General features: G+C 36.8%; 1 protein-coding gene and 1 pseudogene across 2 annotated transcripts; both read left to right on the top strand.

Moving 5' to 3' along the window:
- Positions 1-2,393: 2,393 nt before the first annotated feature.
- Positions 2,394-15,011, top strand: LOC122651201 (annotated as a pseudogene).
- Positions 12,255-17,070, top strand: LOC122652018. Of its 2 annotated transcripts, XM_043845644.1 has the most exons (5): positions 12,255-12,299; positions 13,009-13,115; positions 14,077-14,179; positions 15,713-15,902; positions 16,751-17,070. In XM_043845644.1, exons 2-5 carry the CDS (start codon positions 13,029-13,031, stop codon positions 16,806-16,808), a joined length of 438 nt encoding a protein of 145 aa, XP_043701579.1. In that variant the 5' UTR covers positions 12,255-12,299; positions 13,009-13,028; the 3' UTR covers positions 16,809-17,070. The 2 variants fall into 2 exon arrangements, with proteins under 2 accessions (XP_043701579.1, XP_043701578.1); XM_043845643.1 differs by lacking the exon at positions 12,255-12,299 and having other exon boundaries at positions 12,901-13,115.
- The last annotated feature ends 1,303 nt before the right edge of the window (positions 17,071-18,373 follow it).

Here is an 18,373-nt window from a genome sequence, read left to right on the forward strand (position 1 = left end):
TAAGTGGTCCCTGTTTCTGCATTTCAAGAGGTAACCATGTTCAACACCCTGCCTCGATTGAAATATGACATTGTCCATGCATCATTGAAGTTTAGTTATTGAGTACCTGTGTTTTGTATAATACTTATTAATTGGTCATAGATCAGCTCAAAACCATGATAAAGTGGTCAATCAATTGATTGTAACTTTTACCCTAGAGGTGATTCGATGCAACTATCTAATCCATGAGAAATAATTCATTATGGGTGAAAGGTTGCATGAATGGTGTCCAAATGTCTTCTCTATACTTTTCTCAAGCTAAAGGTCTTTGGGACTGATAGCATCTCCATTTTTAGGCAAGGCAACATGCAGTCATGTCATTGTTTGGCCCTACATTAAAATCTTTCTTACCTGCAGATGGTTGAAATTTGGGGAACAAGTATAAGGTGATGAAGAAAAGGGAAATGGAAAGAGGGTTACTGAGAAAAGGAAGGGGGGGGGGGAGATAAAAGGTGATGCAATGGAAAGAGGGTTATTGAGAAAAGGAAGGAGAAGAAAAAGGGATGGAGAAAGGGAAAAGAATAGGAGGATTGTCTTCAGATTAGGTGAGTGGCTTGCCCAAATGATCCAATACACATGAGTTACATCTTCAAGCAAAGAGACCTTCTCAGTAGTTTGAATTGGGTCTAAGAGGTCACATGAGATGAACTGATAGTTAGAACTTGGAATTTGGAGTTCATCAGCTTTACGAGCTATGCCATACACCTTCCATCCAACTCTAATTCTCTCAAACACATCCTTAGAAATGCCAAAAGGGATCGACAGCAGGCCCCCCACCTAGAATCGATTTTTTAGAATAGAAACATTGCCATACAGAGCCTTATTGGCTTCGTTTCTAATTCTGTCCAGCTACTTTCTATTTACTATACTAATTTGTTCCTTAATTTCTATTTTAAGACTTGCTATTTTTTCACTTAAGTTGCTGTTTTCTGCTGATTCTAACCTTATCTTTCTAATTTTAGTCATCACAACCTCTTGATTTTTCCCAATCTAACTGTCGGATTCACTTGTAATTTTAGCAACCCATTCCTCACACGTAATATGCGTTGTGATGAGAGTTACAAACAGATCTTGCTGATATTGCTCTTTTGGAGGGTTATTGAGAGACCTGTTGTTCTAGACCATAGCAGGCTATTGGTTCACAGCTTTGGGTAATTATTAATTAGCTAGCCATTATAAATGAGTGCATTTCTTAGAATTTATTTGACACGATTCTTATGGACTTCAGTTACAGGTCCTTTCTGGTAATGTTGACTATGCAAATTTCAGGTAACATTGGAAACAAATTATTGGTGACTGTAAGTAATTGGAAGTCAGATTTTTCCCCCTCTTGTAAGTATTCTTATTCTTCTCTTTCTTTTCTCTCTTTTATTTGTGGCTAGTCATTCTTGTACCACCATATCCTAGGTATTGAACCAAACCAACCCTGTCACCACTAAATTACAAACAAAAACTCATCACTACCCCAATCCATCTCAATATAGGGTGTGGTGAGGCAAAGCGGGATCCAATAAAACCCCAACCATACATGAAGTACTAAATGTTTCTAATTTATATCAATTTTGAAATACTGAAAGAAATAATAGTTACTACATTCAATAAGACTACAGGAGTCTAATGAGACAACATGCATAGTTGGTATAACAAGGTAGACAAATTACACAGCCGTTTTTGTTAGGAAGCAATTAAGAGGTTCTTTAGAAAACATTCTAAAAGGGAGATATACATGAAATAAACATACATTTCTTATGTTAAATGAAGATCGTTTCAATTTATTTGGTACAACAGGAAAAACAGAGATAAAGTGAGCAAGATAAATGATTCCACTCTATTCACTAGGTACTTTTTAAATTGCTCTAATTCTCCTCAAGCAGGTTCCATGTTAAAGTCAACTTAACTACTTTTCCCTACAAAGATTTTTTAATTTCATGGTTATATCCACCTGGGTCATAAGTATATCAACCTGCTTTACTTCAAAGCAGTCAAAGTTACATAGTGGGGCTCCTTTGCAAATTTGCTCAAAATCTGAAGAGGCCAAATCAATAGAACTAGCCATTTACAGCACTAAACTAGAAAAATGCATGACGTGGTGAACTGGAACTACTACCCAACCGAGTAAAACATGGAATCTTAAGGTGTACAACCCTGAAATGGAAACATTGCAGTCAACCATAAATAGAGAGAGAGAGAGAGAGAGAGAGAGACAAACCTCTGTTTCCACCGTAGCAACTGCTCAAAGGGGGGAGGCAGACACTAGACAAGGGAGTGGGAGAAGAGTTGCAGAGATGGGGGAGGCGATAGTAAAGAAGGGGGTTGGCGCAGGTTTCAGGCGATAATAGAGAAGGGTTGCAGAGATGGGGGAGGCGATAGTAGAGAAGGGGGTTGAGGCAGGTTTGAGGTGATAGTAGAGAAGGGTTGCAGAGATGGGAGAGAGACAGTAGAGGATTGAGGGTTAGGGTTACACCATGAGAGAGGATTTCAGAGATGAAATCGTTGGAGACGAGAATGGGGTTGGGGCAGGTTTGAGATGATTCCGCTTTGATCACTGATCTTCTCCGTCGTGCGAGAATGGGGTAGAGATGCTCGGGTAGAGAGGAGAAGAGAGAGAGAGACATTTGAAGATGGAATCGGAGAGAAGAAAGCGGGAACCCGCAAAAAATTAAAGGCAATATAGCGACGGTACTCGCAAAACCGTCATTACGATGATATTTTCTACGACGGTAATTGCACTACTGTCGTTAAATATATATTTTCCGCGTCGGTAGTAGTTGTACCGTAGTTAAATATGTACTTTTTGCGACGGTAATATGTACATTGTTGTTAAAATGACATTTTCCGCGACGGTAATATTACTACCGTCATTGAAAATCCATTTTTCACGACGAAAATAGATAAACTGTCGCCGAATTATATTTTTCACGATGGGTACCTAGTTACCGTCGCGAAAAATAATTTTTTGCTACGATACTATGATATCCGTCGTTGAAAATTATATTTGGCTACAGAACATATTTCTTACCGTCGCGAAAAATCATATTTCTTGTAGTGACTGTTTCTATGTACTATGGTTTTAAATTTGTTTGTTTGTTTGTACAAGTGTAAAAACAAAGAACACTTTATTTTGCAGTAGATGATGATGGTTGTCCTAAACATGTTGTTGAAGAGTTGAAAGAAGTAAGGAGGATGCTAAGGGCTGATGCCAATTATGATCCTTCAAAGAAATTGAACTTGATTGATTCATTACAACGCCTTGGTGTGGCATACCACTTTGAAGGAGAGATTGAGGAGTTGCTAGAGCAGATGAAGGATACAGTACCCCCTGATCATGGAAACCATCTTTACACCATCGCTTTATGGTTTCGATTACTAAGACAACAAGGCTATAATGTCTCCCGCAGTAAGTAGTCCTTTCTCATCCTTTCTTGATTGGAAATTAATTAGATCCATCCAATTTAACCTTTTTGGTATATGTATGTCTTGCAGATGTTTTCAATAGGTTCAAGGACAGCAAAGCTGGCAGCTTCAAGGAGGACTTACTTAAAGATGTGTCTGGCTTGCTATGCTTGTATGAAGCTACACATCTCAGGGTACATGGAGAAGACATTCTAGATGAAGCCCTTGCATTCACAATCACTCAACTTAAATTTATACTTACTCATCATCATCATCATGATTTAAAGCCTCCTCTTGCAACACAAGCGATGCATGCTTTGAAACAGCCCCTCCACAAGAGCATGCCAAGATTAGAAACAAGGTTTTACATCTCCGTTTATGAAGAAATGGAGACAAGGAATGAGACTCTATTGAAGCTTGCAAAGTTGGATTTCAGTTCACTGCAGTCAATTCACCGGCAGGAGCTAAGCCAACTCTCAAGGTGGGTTTATTCTTTTTTCTTTTTTTTTTTGTTTTTTGGTGGTTTGATACATGTATATTTCTATGCATAAATTTATTATGAGCAACACTCATGTTGATATACCCTGTTAATTAATGCGCACAAATGGTGAAAAGAATTGGAATTTGCAACTAAGCTCCCTTATGCGAGAGACCAACTTGTGGAATGATATTTTTGGATAGTGGGGGTGTATTTTGAGCCACATTACTCTCTTGCTAGAATGATCTTAACCAAAGTTATTTCCTTTACTTCAATCTTAGATGATACCTACGATGTTTATGATACATTTGAAGAACTCCAGCTCTTCATAGATGCAATTGAAAGGTTCGATCGATGATATATACATATGTCTTTAGTTGTCTATGTAATATGTATATTGTTCACTTTGCTGATTTAATTAAAGCGAACTACTGCTTCATTCATTCATGCTTTGAATGGAATGCACATCAAAATTTTCAGGTGGGACATAATAAGCGGCATGGATCAACTTCCCGAATACTACATGAAAGTGCTTTATTCTGCTCTCCTAGATGTTTACAATGAAATTGAGCAAGATTTGAGAAAGGAATATGGACAATCTTATCGACTTAATTATGCAATCAAAGCAGTAAGTACTGTGTCAACCATATTAACAATTTTGTTTCTAGCAATTTGATTAACCTGTTGATTTCATAGATTCTAGCTAGTAACTTCTAAAATGTTAACAAAACCTAATTAATTATAATCATGTTTGTTTGGTTTTTATATTCCAAATGAAGAAACAGGTCAGCGCCTACTTCATAGAAGCCAAATGGTTTAATGACGGATACATTCCAACATTCGAAGAGTATATGGGAATTGCAATGACCTCCAGTGGTTACCCTACGCTTACAGTTACATCCTTCGTCCTAATTGGCGGTATGGCAGATATTAATGTGACAAAGGAGGCATTAGACTGGGTTATTGATGATCCTAAACTTGTTAGGGCTTCGGCCTTAATAAGCTGGCTTATGGATGATATTGTGTCCCATAAGGTAAATAATTAAACACTACCACACACTGCATGGCACGGTTTTAGCTAGTATACATTATTGACACCACATTGGTATAAAAAATAAGGATGTCAATTTAGAATCAAAATCAAAACTAGCCATTTAAAACCGAATCAAAGTAAATTAGTTCGGTTCTGGTTTAAAAAATTGAAATCTTTTCTCAATTTGATTCGGTTTCATGACTAAAACTTTTGAACCAGAATTACCTATTCTAACTGAACAAGGAACCTGTTAATATTTCAATCAATGTGGAAGAGAAATTCTATTCCTTTTTAATGTTTTGAAAAAGTTTGGTGGATTATGACCTTAACAAATAAGGATTTTTTTATTGGTAAAGATGTAAAAAGTTAGTCAAACACCTTTTTTTTGTTAAAGGTCAACAAAAATTGAATTAAAATAAAAAAGAGGTTATAGGAAAAAGAGACCAGGCATACCCAATCGGATACAAGCACAACTAGAGGACAGAGGCCTCACTCAAGACACTCAACCCAAGCCAAACTAACTAGCAAAATCTGAGTTTCTGCCGCCCTAGTGCATCATCTAACAACTGGCCATCTAAAGAAGAGAGGAGGACTGAGTCCCAAAAAGCTATACAAACACCTAAAACAGGACCTAAACCAAATAAAGAACTGATTACGAAACCGAAAGTTTGCTTTTTGTTTTGAAAATCTGTTCCTATTCTTAGTTTGGGTTTCTATCTTTTGCATCTTGAACCGAACCAATTGACACCGTTAAGCAGACGTCCACTTTTTAACCTAAAATCTAGTGTTCATAACCATTTCACCAATTTTGTATCGGTCTAGTATCAATAGATACGTTGCCGTTAATAACTAAAACCGTATTGCATGGCGCATAAATACATATCTAATGCATGGGCATGCACAAAAAATCTAGCACTTTCTTAACCAGATGTTGTTCTAATGTTATTTGAAGATGGAGCAAGAGAGAGAACATGTACGTTCGAGTGTTGAGTGTTACATGAAACAACATGGTGTCACCGAGCAAGAGGCATGTGATGAGTTTAAAAGAAGAGTAGAGAATGCATGGAAAGATATAAATGAAGGGTGCATCAAACCGACTATTATCCCAATGTCATTTCTGATGCGGATTCTCAATCTTACGCGTATGATGGATGTCATATATAAGCATGGAGATGGATTCACTAATGCCTCACAAGTTCTGAAAGACTACATCACCTTGTTGTTCATTGATCCAATTTGATTGATCATTATTGTCTCGATTACTTAGATAATATATATTTGTTAAGGGTAAATAAAAAACAACCCTCCCCCCCCCCCCCCCCCATTATGCATTTAGATAAAATTCTAATGTTTGATTGCTAAAATTCACTGAGGATGTCAACCTTGTCTTCTCTCCCCTTGACCTCCTAGAGAGACCGCATGGGCTAAATTAACAACACTTCCCGACTGTTTCTTAATTACAAATGAACTGTAGCGTTTAATAAAATAGTTTATATCAAACAGCGCATGAAATCATTCCTATGTCCATGTAATCTCATCAGACTTTGGGAGCATCTGAGTCACTTCCACTAGGGTCTCCAAAGTGGTTAATGGTTGGGCAAATAAATGTGTCTTACATGCCACTTGCAGGTTCTTGATGATTGTTTTCACTTGTTTTCTCTCCGTAGGACGATCCCACATTAGTGCGCCCTTTCTTCTAAACTTTATCAAATACTGGATAAATCCTTCATTAGGGTCTTGTTTTGTAGTCTCGATCAAGATTTCTACGGGTGAGTTCCATCTCAGTGTTATGAATATTGGCTCTTAATTAAAGGCCTTCAACATGTCTTTTCAAGTATGAGTTTGGAAAGAGTCTAGGGACTTGGCAATCTCAAAGCTGGCCCAGTCAAGGTCATTTGGAAAGCTTAGCTTATAATCATCATCTAGCCAATATATGCCCTAAGCTGGGCACTCTCCAGTTCCATCAAAATTTTTAGACTTCCACTTGAACCGGTTAGACAACTTTGCCTCGAGGAAGAAATACAGACCTTCAAAATTCAATTATTTGGTCTTCAACCCCCTAGAAAATTTTCAAAGCTATGTTCCAACTTTTCTATCTTTTCCCTCAGCACCCAAGTCTCCGTTGATTCAGTGGATATTGTGTCCTGAAGTGGTTAGGACAGGTAATGCATTAATTTCAACCTCAATAATTTTTTCTTCTCAAATTTTAGGTCCTGAACTTTTTGTTAATCGTAAAATGAGTATAATTCTAAAAGCCGTTAGTGCAATTGCATGACTTCTCACCATTGTTGTCTTGTGTGCTTGATTTCTCTTTCTATTTGTTTTTTTTTGCAAAATCGTCATTCTATTGCGTTGTTTTTCTAACAAGCAGCTGATTTATGCTTGTTATAATTTGATATCGGACAATTCAACCAGGGTACAAATTACAATTTTATGGACATGAAATGGATGGCAAAGATAGGTTCGGACAACTGGGATGGCAAAATCGTGGCCTTGCAAAAATAGAGACCTAGTACTACTTCCATTTAGGGCTGATTATTTGGTTATTTCTGAATTGCAATGATCACTATATGGTATGGCTTTGTTCATCAATTTCACGGGACAGAGACCTAGTACTTCTTCCATTTAGGGCTGTGTACTACTTTGTAAGAAATTGACAATTTTCATATTCACTTCCTTTTCCTCTGAAATAGAAAAGGATAGGAACAAAGCCATACCATAAAGTGAAATCAAACTGCAACCCTATGTACATCATAGACCAATTTTGTTTGGCTTAATTCACAAGTGAAAAGATTTTGAACCCTCGAGTATTAGAGATTTCTTTAAAATCCAAAATCTTGACCTTTCTTGGAGTTGCCCAATGTTTATGGATTGGGTGTTTATTATGGTCTATGTTGTAAATGTCATTACAGTGGCTAGTTCGGTTTGTTTCCAAAAAAATAACAATTTTGATTGATTTTTTTTTTTTTTTTTTTTGAGGGGGGGGGGGGGGGCGGTGTTCTTGGTTCACCAACTATAGGGTAGCATGCCCATGTGGATCACTCACAGAGGGGCCTGCAACCTTAAATGCTTGTACTCAGACCAACTATAGGGTAGCATGCCCATGTGGATCGATCACTGCATGTACCACATGTAGAGTGGTCTGCAACCTTAAATACTTGAACTCAGACCAACTATAGGGTAGCATGCCTATGTGGATCACTGCATGTAGAGGGGCCTGCAACCTAAAACACTTGAATTCAGACCAACTATAGGGTAGCATTGCCATGTGGATCACTGCATGTGGTACACGTAGAGGAATTTTTATGGGAAAATTACATGATTAGCTATTTTTGGGTTTTCATTTACAAAACTATTCACTCTTATGTTTGAGTTAATAAAAAATAGACAAAAACAAGTTAAGGTTTACAAAACTGGACAAAATAATGTCTCTCCCTCCCACCTTTATTTTTTTAGACATTTTTACCCCTGTCATTGCCTTTTCACCCAGGCATCCTCCATTCCTTGCAACCCTACCTTTGTCCTAGCCATCGTCATTCTCTGCTACCCTAAGTAACAAAGGGAAAAAAAAGAGATTTTTTCAGAGGGGAAGGGCCAAGGAAGGAAGGAGAGTCACTGTTTTGTCTAGTTTTGTAAAACTAAACTTGTTTTTGTCTATTTTTGTTAAGTCAAACATAGGGTGGATAGTTTTGTAAATGAAAACCCAAAAGTAGTTAATCATGTAATTTTCTCAATTTTTATCCGCTGTTGTAACTGGAGCACTGCTGTGCAAATCGTGCGGCGCAGCAGCACCCATGTGTGCACAATGGGCCCCATTATGCGCACATGGCCACTGCTGCACCGCACGATGCGCACAACAGCGCTCCAGTTACAGCAGCAGATAAAGGTCCCAAAGAACTCAGACCAACTATAGGGTAGCATGCCCATGTGGAACATGCAGGGGGGCTGCAACCTTAAATATTTGAATTCAGACCACAATATTGGTTTTTCAATTTGATTATATTGATATTAAGTATATTTTTTTATTTATATGTACACTAGTACTAGTGTAGGGTCTTTTTAGTATCATTTTTTATTTTTATTTTTCTGATAATTTATCATTTATTCCTATGTTTGTATCATTCTTTAAACTTATATTTATTTAAAATAAATGAAAAAACCCCCCAAAAATCATAATGGATTATGGTTAAAAAAACACTTTTACTTATTTTTGCGCTCAAGTTTAATGAGCAAGTGCTCATAGGACCCAAAATGAAGGGGTAAAATAGTCATTTACTTTATAATTAGAAAGACAAGCTCTCCTCGCCTCTTCTTCTTCTTCTTCTTCTTGCAAACCCCTCGTCCAAGCCCATGCCATGCTTCCCCACCTTCCTCTGTAGCTGCACCCCACACTGCTCCCTGTCATTTTCACGCACCCATGTACCTCACACCCCAGCATCCCTGTCATTTATCCCAGACAACTCCACCCTACCCTATCCATTTCTCTTTCGCCGAGACAGATAGGCGTCAATCGATGAAGTTCTGGTCTTCCTTCGCTGCCATGGTTAGAATCCAGGGCCTTGTAAAGTCTCTCTCTTCACCCCCCCCCCCTCTTCTCTATTCTCTTAATTTGTAATTCTTTAATTTTCTTCTTTCTTTCGATATTTTGCATTTTAATCCTTAATCAATTTCAGGAGCCATTAGGTTTGCGAAGATTTGCCTTCCACCTGAAATCTACTGAATATGAACATCTAGCTATGAGAACTAAAACATTCCCATCTCCATAGTATATACAAGTGTTCTTTAGATTTTTCTAGTTTCTAGAGGTTTCTGTACAAGTATCTAGACTCCCTACACAAATGGTTCCAAAACCTAAAAGATCAATAGGATCTTACTTAGCCCAATAGCCTATGTCTATAGGCTAGTGGCCTTGGCCCGTGGGACTCAGTGGCGGGCTATGACATAAAGGGGTCAATCGGGACGGTTTTGAGTAAGGTTCTGGCCCGAGTCATATTTATTAACGGTTCTAAAATAGGGATCCGATCCCATTTATTAATGGGCTAATCTTATTCTTGAACAGTTCTGGTGTTCTATAATGTTCAAATTTTCAAAATACCTTCTTAGACATGGAAATAATCGAATACTAAGTCCATACAAACACTCAAATATCCATACCAAATATTTTTAAAAAAAATATCTTCATTCCTACTCATATAAATAAGTCAAAAATTCCACTCTCCCAAATTATCCAAACCAAATCAAATTTCAAATCACTCAAATAAATATCTTCTATAATGACATAATCCTTAAAATTAAGCTTATATATTCATTTTAAATGGGTCCATTGGTTCCAGTTCGAGAGGGTTCTCTATTGGTCTGTTAGGTTTTAGAATCATTGGAAAACCTGTCTCAGAACTGTTGTGTTCTATTTATTAATCAATTCTAAAATAAAATCTCAGAACCATCTCATTTATTAATGGAACGATCTAGTTCTGAATTATAATGGGTTCTACGATTGTTCTTGGTTTCAATCCCAATGTGACATCTTTACTTTTAGCCCCAAATGTTTATAGGGTAAAAAAACGTTGTCTAGTTGTGTGGCTCTTATATTCAGACACAGATACCATCCTACCCCTTGTAAAGCAAAACAAAAAATCACATCCATGTTGATGCCCTTTCTGTGCTCTCATTGGTTCATGTGCTGGTGCAAGGGCTAGGCAACCAAGCAGCGATCTCTTACCCATATTTTTTATAGGAAAATTTACATCTACTACCCCTAGGATTTCAAACAATTATGTCTACCACTCTTGAAATTCAAAAATTATTTATGTACCCTTGAGTACTAACCCTGTTAATTTTGAAAGGAAATGATAATATTGCCCTTTCTTATTTCATAAAGAAATAAACCCACTGCACCCACCCTTGTTACTGCTCATCTTCAAGGTCTCCAAGCAGGTTCGCCCTGACATCACAGTCCCTGCTCTGCATCGCTCAGTCCTTAACAAAAGGGGAATTCCCAAAATTTAAGAATCTTAACTGACAGAAAAACCAATCCTTTAAGTACCAAATCAAATGAAACAAATTTGATATAGTTAGAATCGTTTTTTAACAGAAGCGATGAAACAAATCACACTTTAAAGTAGATTGCATCTCGTTAGAAACATTATTTTACTAGTTATCCACATAATTATATTTACTTAATTACATAAAAAGATACCCATCTCTGCATCTCAAAGTTGAACAGAGAGGTAGGTCATCCAAAAAGAGAGAAAACTGAATATTTACAGAACCCTCTGTGAGATTTAGGAACCCCAAAAAATAAACCCAACTCTGCAACCCACCAAGAATCCCTCTGAAAGAAAATTGGCCATGATTTGAGCGAATTCTGCTGAAGATGGGTTTTATCGGAAATCCGTTTTGCCTCATCTCCTCCATTCTCTTCTTCATTGCAGGTTTTGGGTTCTTTCCATCTGTAAAAACTGCTTCAGATACCTACACTTTGGTTTACAAGGGTTGTTCAAGCCAGTCATTCTCAAACTCCAGTTACTCACAAGCCCTATCTTAACTTTTCGCTTCTTTAACCACCCAAGAGAATGAAACCTCTCCCTAAGAAGAAGAAGATGATGATGATGATGATGATGATGATGAAGAACAGAAGTAGAAGAGGAAAAATAGAGGTAGAAAATGGATTTGGCCTTAAAATTTACCCACGGTCAGAAGAAGAAAACAGAGGTAGAATAGGAAAAACTGAGGGACAAAATGGGTTTGGCCTTAAAATCTACCCATGGTCAGAAGAAGATTACCTTATGCTAGAAACAGGTCGCCAGAGCTACAATGGTCGCTGGAAATGCAAGGGACGTCAATTGGAGCTGCAATTGTCGCCGGAGGTGCAAGGGACGCGTCGGCAAGTTGCTCCAGGTACAGGATATGCAACGGTAACAGGGGGTGAAGTATGAGTAGACCCAGGGTTAGTTTGGAGATTAAAAAAATTACTACGGTAGGATATATTTGTAAGAATCTTTCAAAATATAGGAGAGGTTTATGAAATAGATAAAATTTCAGGGGTGATAGATGTTATTGTTTGAAACCCCAAGGATGATAAACGTAAATTTCCTTTTTTTATATTCTGGGACGGTTGTATTCCGGTTTCGGTCCCAAATTGAAGTACTTACTTTAAACCCGATTTTTTTAATAATAATATCCGTCGCTGCTCCCAAACCGGTCTAACCAGCTTTCAACAGACCGGACCACTGGTGTTCAGAAATTCAAAACCGGAGGACTTTGCTCTTCACCTCCACTGAGCTCGTTTAGGGTTTTCTCTTCTGTGAGATTTTCTGCCTTCTAATTCTCCAGTCTTCGCAGAAGAGGTTTTCGAGGGTTCTCCTCCTCAAGTACTCTCTCTCTTTTAATTATTTCTATTCTAGTTATTTTTCAATCACGACTTTCTGCTTCTCTCCCTGTCTGAAATTGTATAAGTCTTTCTGTTTCTACCATGATCTTATAAAGAACTACTGCACTTTTTTGTTTTGTTTTTTTAGGGGTGGGGGGTGGATATGAGTTTTTTTATTTTATTTTAAATATCATCCATTTGACTTAAAAGTGGGAAATTTTGAACTCTCAGAAGTCAGAAGAAAAGCAAGATACTAACTGAGATGGGTTTTCATAAATATGTTTTGTCTCATTTCATTTTTTTTCTTTTTCTTTTTGTTGAAGTGGGTTTCAGTTTCTTTGAGATCCATTATCTGAATTTTATGCTTCCTTCTGTTCTTGTGATGAGTAACTTTAGTTTATTTTTTCTTTGCAAAATACAATTTCCTTTACTTCACACATTCTTTTAATTCACAATTTAAAAATGCAAACCAAAACGATATTGATGATCTGAATATGTCCTACACTTAACTCATTTCGGGTTAATGTCTTTCACCCAGATAAGTCCCTTGCTAGTTTTCGAATTGTTCAATGTAATTTGAATTTACTGCTACTAGATTTGTGCAAATTTGATTGCGAGCTAGAAATTTTCTAGTTATTGTTTGAAGTCTGAACCAGTTGTTTTACATTTTGTCAGATATTTTTGGCACTGCAACAGGTTTATTGAAAGGAAGATAGATGTTTGGACAGGATAGTGATGAAATTTTTGGGAAAAACAGGCCTGAAGATGTGTGCTGGCTTTATTCCCTATCCGATTCCGAGCTTGTACGTGGAAACTTCCTCTTTATTTCTGCAGATATGCATTTTGCTTTTTCATGTTGGATATAGTACTTATTCCCAGTAAATAGTAGACATCTCTCTTTCTCTCTCTCTCTCTCTCCCCGTTATGGAAAATATATATTTAACTTGAGATACTCTGAATGTACTATCGGGGACTGAACTATTTCTTCATCGTATTGAGCATTTAATACTCTGAATATTCTGTTAAAGATGACAATAAGCTTGTTTCTTCCTCTATGTGTTGAAGTTGGAATGCCAAACTTGCAGTTGAGGATGACAAGGAGCTGGAATAGTTCTTCATATTGTCTTAACATGCCTTGAATGTGAATGATGTGTGATGGTTTTAAGATCCTGCTTTGTGGGTAATGGGACCAAGGGAAGTTGGTGGGGTGACCATTATGAAAATTTTAAATGCTTGTTTAATTCAGTAAGATCAATCAATAAAAAAAAGGAATAAACATAAACTGAACAATAAATTTAGGTCAAGCTCAGAAGTTAATAATTTAATATTTGAGGCATCAACAACAAAGTGTAGAAAGGTATGAACAGGAAAATTAAAGGAAATTAATCAACTGTACTCCTAATCGAGTTGAACTTTAACTGTAAGAATTGTTGGGTGAAATAAGGGTGATATTTGCAGGAAACCCTGTTTCTCTCATAAAATAGAGGTTGTGATTTGCATTGGTGGGTTTTATACTGAGACCATATATAGATCGTCTTTGTTTCCTACTGCTGACTAAAAACTAAGCAACCTTTTAGTTATTGCTTAATTTCTTGTGCATGGTGGGCTCAATTCTACATGTCATATAATTTGAATTGTGAGCAAAAATTTTTTATTTTTATTCTGCCCTCTTTCTAAGTGGTTTGTTTATGTATTCCCTTTATGTTTGATGTTTCACAATGCCTTGAGTGGCCTTATGACTTAAAAAAATAAATTTTTTGACAGGACTTGCTGATTAGCTTAAAAATGTTGGCCATTCATCGTGCAAAAATTATTGGGCATGAGGATCTAGCCGATAAATTTGATCTCAAAATGCTTCGGGCTCTTGGTATGTATTACTTCTCATGTCTTTAGTGTCCATTTATCTGAAGCTTTCTGGTGGGCCTAAAATATTTCTGAACAACAAACTACTGCTTAATATCTGTTTGTTCAGTATCTTCAGGAACCTAAATTGATTTGTGAGATATCAGTTCATTCAGCTCTTTTTAAATCCCACTCCAACAGCAGTGATGATGACTTTTGATCATCTTAAAAGATAACTAGGAAATAATAAAATTCAAGGATTAAACAGATTGTGCAGAGTAGTTTACTGAGTCATCTTGTACTTGTTCCCGGTAGTTTTGAGTTGGGATTCTTTTAGATAGGATGGTACCTGTGATGTTGTCCTTGTCAGACCATGTTTATCAATCACTCTTAAACGTATTGAATCTGAAGATTCACCATTCACCAGTATCTGTCCTAATCGTATGCAGCCCCTTATGTTTTCCTTTTTTTGTCTTTTCATTGGTCTGAGCTAGGTGAGTCCTAAAGCAGGGATGGTTTCCAAGCAACATCTTAATTTATTTATTTATGGAAAAATTTGTCTTGACTGCATATTTTAAAGAGTATGTTGTTCCTGCTGATGTTGAATGACATGGCTCTAAATTGAGAAATCTTTCAATTTGGAAAACCTGCTGTAGATTTGATCCAAAGAGATAACAAGAAAGTAGTACTCATACAATCTGTTGTTTATATTCCGTGCAATTTCATAGTAACAAAGGAACTCTTAGTAATGTATGGTTTTTCATCAACCAGTTTATTTGTGATATTCAAGAGTTGAGATCATGTTTGAAAAGGTTTGTTGTACATTTACTTCTGATCAACAGTCAGCTAGAAATGCTTTGGTAATTATTTCATTTGGTGTTATTATCAAAAAATGCAAAATCAAGCAAGAAAGTGACATACTGATACACTAAGGTACCTTTACCCTTCATTTTACCCTAGGTTGGGTATAAGTTTGGAATATGTGAAAGATCCTCCAAATTATTACCCTTTTATTTTTATTTTTATTTTATGGGTTAGTGGGTTACATACTATTACTTGCACTTGTTTTTGTAAATATTATTATTACCTCTTGGAATGTTTAAAGGATCCAATGACAGATGATTGGATAACCTTTTGAGCCCATTTACACTATCTTTGCTTTCAAATAAGTTACTTATTTTGTTTTGAAAGAACTGAAGTTTAACTAAAATTTGTGAGATTTCTATTTCTAAGCTATTTTTGGTCTTCAACTTTTTCATTGCTGAGTACTCAATTTTTTTTTTTCTCGTTACTGAAATTCTTCTTGAGTTTTTGATTGGTGGATTATAGTTTTTAAATCTTATATGTTGCAATTATGACATAATATATGTTACACGGATGCTTCAAAGTATGTGCTGCACCTGTGGCATACCCCTGTGCAACATTTCTTATGAGCCAGTGAGAATTCATGAATGGGATCTTTGCTGCACCCAAGTTGTATCCTTTACCCTGTCCGAGTGTCATATCATCTAACTATGTGTATTTATTGTCTGTTTTTCATCTCTTGGCATTTTTACAGGTTATATCTTGATGGAATATCTAAATGGATGTTGTAAGAATTCATCAGCTACTTCGTCCCTGACCAAGTCCTCAGCATTATTAGATGGCTCCAAATTATTAATGAATCTTAAGGACAGCTTTGCTTTTGTGAAAAGTGAAGACATAAGGGCATCAATTGATACAAACTCAAGAAAAAGAACAATAGAAAGGTTAGTACAAGCAGTGGTTTGTTGCATCATCAGTGTTATTTTCTGGGCATGGCTGATCAAGTAAGTGATCCCAACTTGAGTTATTAATTTTTGGGCAATGGTTTCCTGGAAAGCACACCCAACAAAGCCTTCTTGTTTTGCTCTGAAGTCTACAACATGCTAGAATGGAGACCTTGGGTCCCCCATGAGTGAAGCTGTAAATCTATTTAATAGTTCTTGTTTTTTACAATATGGTTGTAAAAAATCAGATATCTGAAAGTATGGGGAAAATGGAATACATGATGGTAAATGAAAAGTTTTTTCTGAAATTTGTCACATGGCCAGTCCCGAGCACACCCTATCTATGAATGATGAATTGTCAATCACCCTTCGACAAGGCATTAAGTGGGTTCTCTAAAGAACCTTTTTGCCTTCAATTTTTATTATTTTCTTTGGGGGATTGGGGGTTGGTGGTGTTATGTTGCCAATACACCAAGCCTTAACATGCTGTGGTCTTGAACTGTTTCAGACACATTTGAGGACTTTCTGCAGGCATTGGTAACTGTTTATGTTAGAACATAACTTGGGGTACGAAAGTGTATTAAGTAACAAAAAACCGGAATTTCTTCTCACTTCTGATTGAATTCTTCTGACAAAACACTCCCAATGACATTTTGCCCTCCTGGCTGGTTGACACTAAACATCATAAACCAAAACCAAAATCATATCTTGATGTTGTTTCATATGATCCCCAGTCCTATCAGGGCTGGTTTAGCTGGGTAGTGCTAGATCTATTTTTGGGCTCTCTGAGGAAATGTTGTTTTATTTTGAGTAAAAAAGGTCCTGACATCTGGCTATTTTCTGTGCAGACCTCAAGACGAAAAAGTTCTTGGTCGTACGAAGAAACAGAAAACTGAGAGATCATAACATTTTAGTCTGCTTAAAATGTTATCCTACTGAGATGAATGAGCTTGGACAGTCATCCTTTGTTGTGGCAAGATGCAATGGTACATTGGCTTAGCATCTTTGTCCGTTGGAACAGAAAATCTCACATCAGATAAGAGACATTTGAAGCCATTTTGTTATCTTTAATGCATCCAATCCGGTTGGTTCGATAGGTGATCATTTGCAGTCTGTTAATGTTTTATTGCATTGCTCTTGGACCTGCAAAGTTATGGAGGGATGCTTATGCCCGAAAATTTGCTTGCATTTTCTTTTAAGGGAAAAGGAAAGCTGCTTGGTCGCGTGGTTCCGGTACTGAGACACAGGAGCGTGCAAAATGCCGTTCATTCCCTAGTGAAATTAAAATTCTCATCCACACAAATGCCCGTGTGTGTGCTCTCATTGGCCCCCACTCTGGTTCAGGGGCTACACAACCAAGCAGCGATCTCTTACCCTTCTTGAAAATAGATTTTCTACATGTTGACCAGCTAATTACATTGTTGCCATACTTTTGCTTACATGTGGACCAACATTGTCAATACACAAACTACCTTTTTTTATGAAAAAAAAAATAGAATTAGTTGAAATGAAAATTACAACCATCGTCCATTACCATATCAGTCTGTTTTTCCACCTTAGCCTTGGCTCCCCTTTTATGGGAAATGGAAATAACATTTCTAGTCTTCATAATATTTACAATATCAAAAGATTTCATCAAAATAGTAGCATCCAATAACAGAGTAAACACCTCCCATGGAAATCCTTCATCTGTTCCTTGACTGAGCCAATTACCTGCTTACAATCCATCTGCACTGTCAGAGTTGTCCATTCTTGTTCCTTAGCTTGCTGCATCCCTTGAATCAATCCTCGAATCTCCAATGTTAAGATATATGTGGTATTGTGTTAGTTGTTGGGTTTATTTGGTATTGGTCACGATAGGGGAGTGTACCTATTGTGATTCCTTAGTGCAAGTTCTTCTATGTTTCATTGTTAGTTTATACTTAGTGAGATCAGTCAATGAGGATAATTAGTTTTTTCTCATGAGACCTTTTATAGATTAATTGCCCAAGATGGGTAGGATTGTGCTTTACATGTTTGAATAAAATCTCATTTCTAAAGCTTCCGAATTAAGTAAAAAAGTTAATAGCAAGGGTAGAGAGGTCTTGTTTTTCAGATTTCAGTAATAAATGAGTGGAATTCAGGAATTCAACCAAGCCATAATAAATAGAAGTAGCAGAGAAAGTCTCAGTCCTAAAACCTAGTGGTACATCAACAAAATTCTTTTGTAAATCTACAAAAAAAGGTAACAAATGCCAATGGGTTTCGATTTCCTTGGAGCAAAGACAATAGTAGGGATCTACAGGTAAGCAGGGCCTTGATTTATTCTTACTACCAGAACCATTAATAAGTAGTTACCAGTAGTTACCATAGAAATATAGAAAACTTTGGGTGGATTTTTAAGTGCCAAATGAAGTTCCAAATGTTTATTTTTTTATTTTGTTCTATTTTGGGGAATTTGGAACTCGAGCAAGTCATATTTTTCTCAGTAT

Source organism: Telopea speciosissima, chromosome 2, assembly GCF_018873765.1.
Source record: "Telopea speciosissima isolate NSW1024214 ecotype Mountain lineage chromosome 2, Tspe_v1, whole genome shotgun sequence".
NCBI classification, from domain to species: Eukaryota; Viridiplantae; Streptophyta; class Magnoliopsida; order Proteales; family Proteaceae; genus Telopea; species Telopea speciosissima.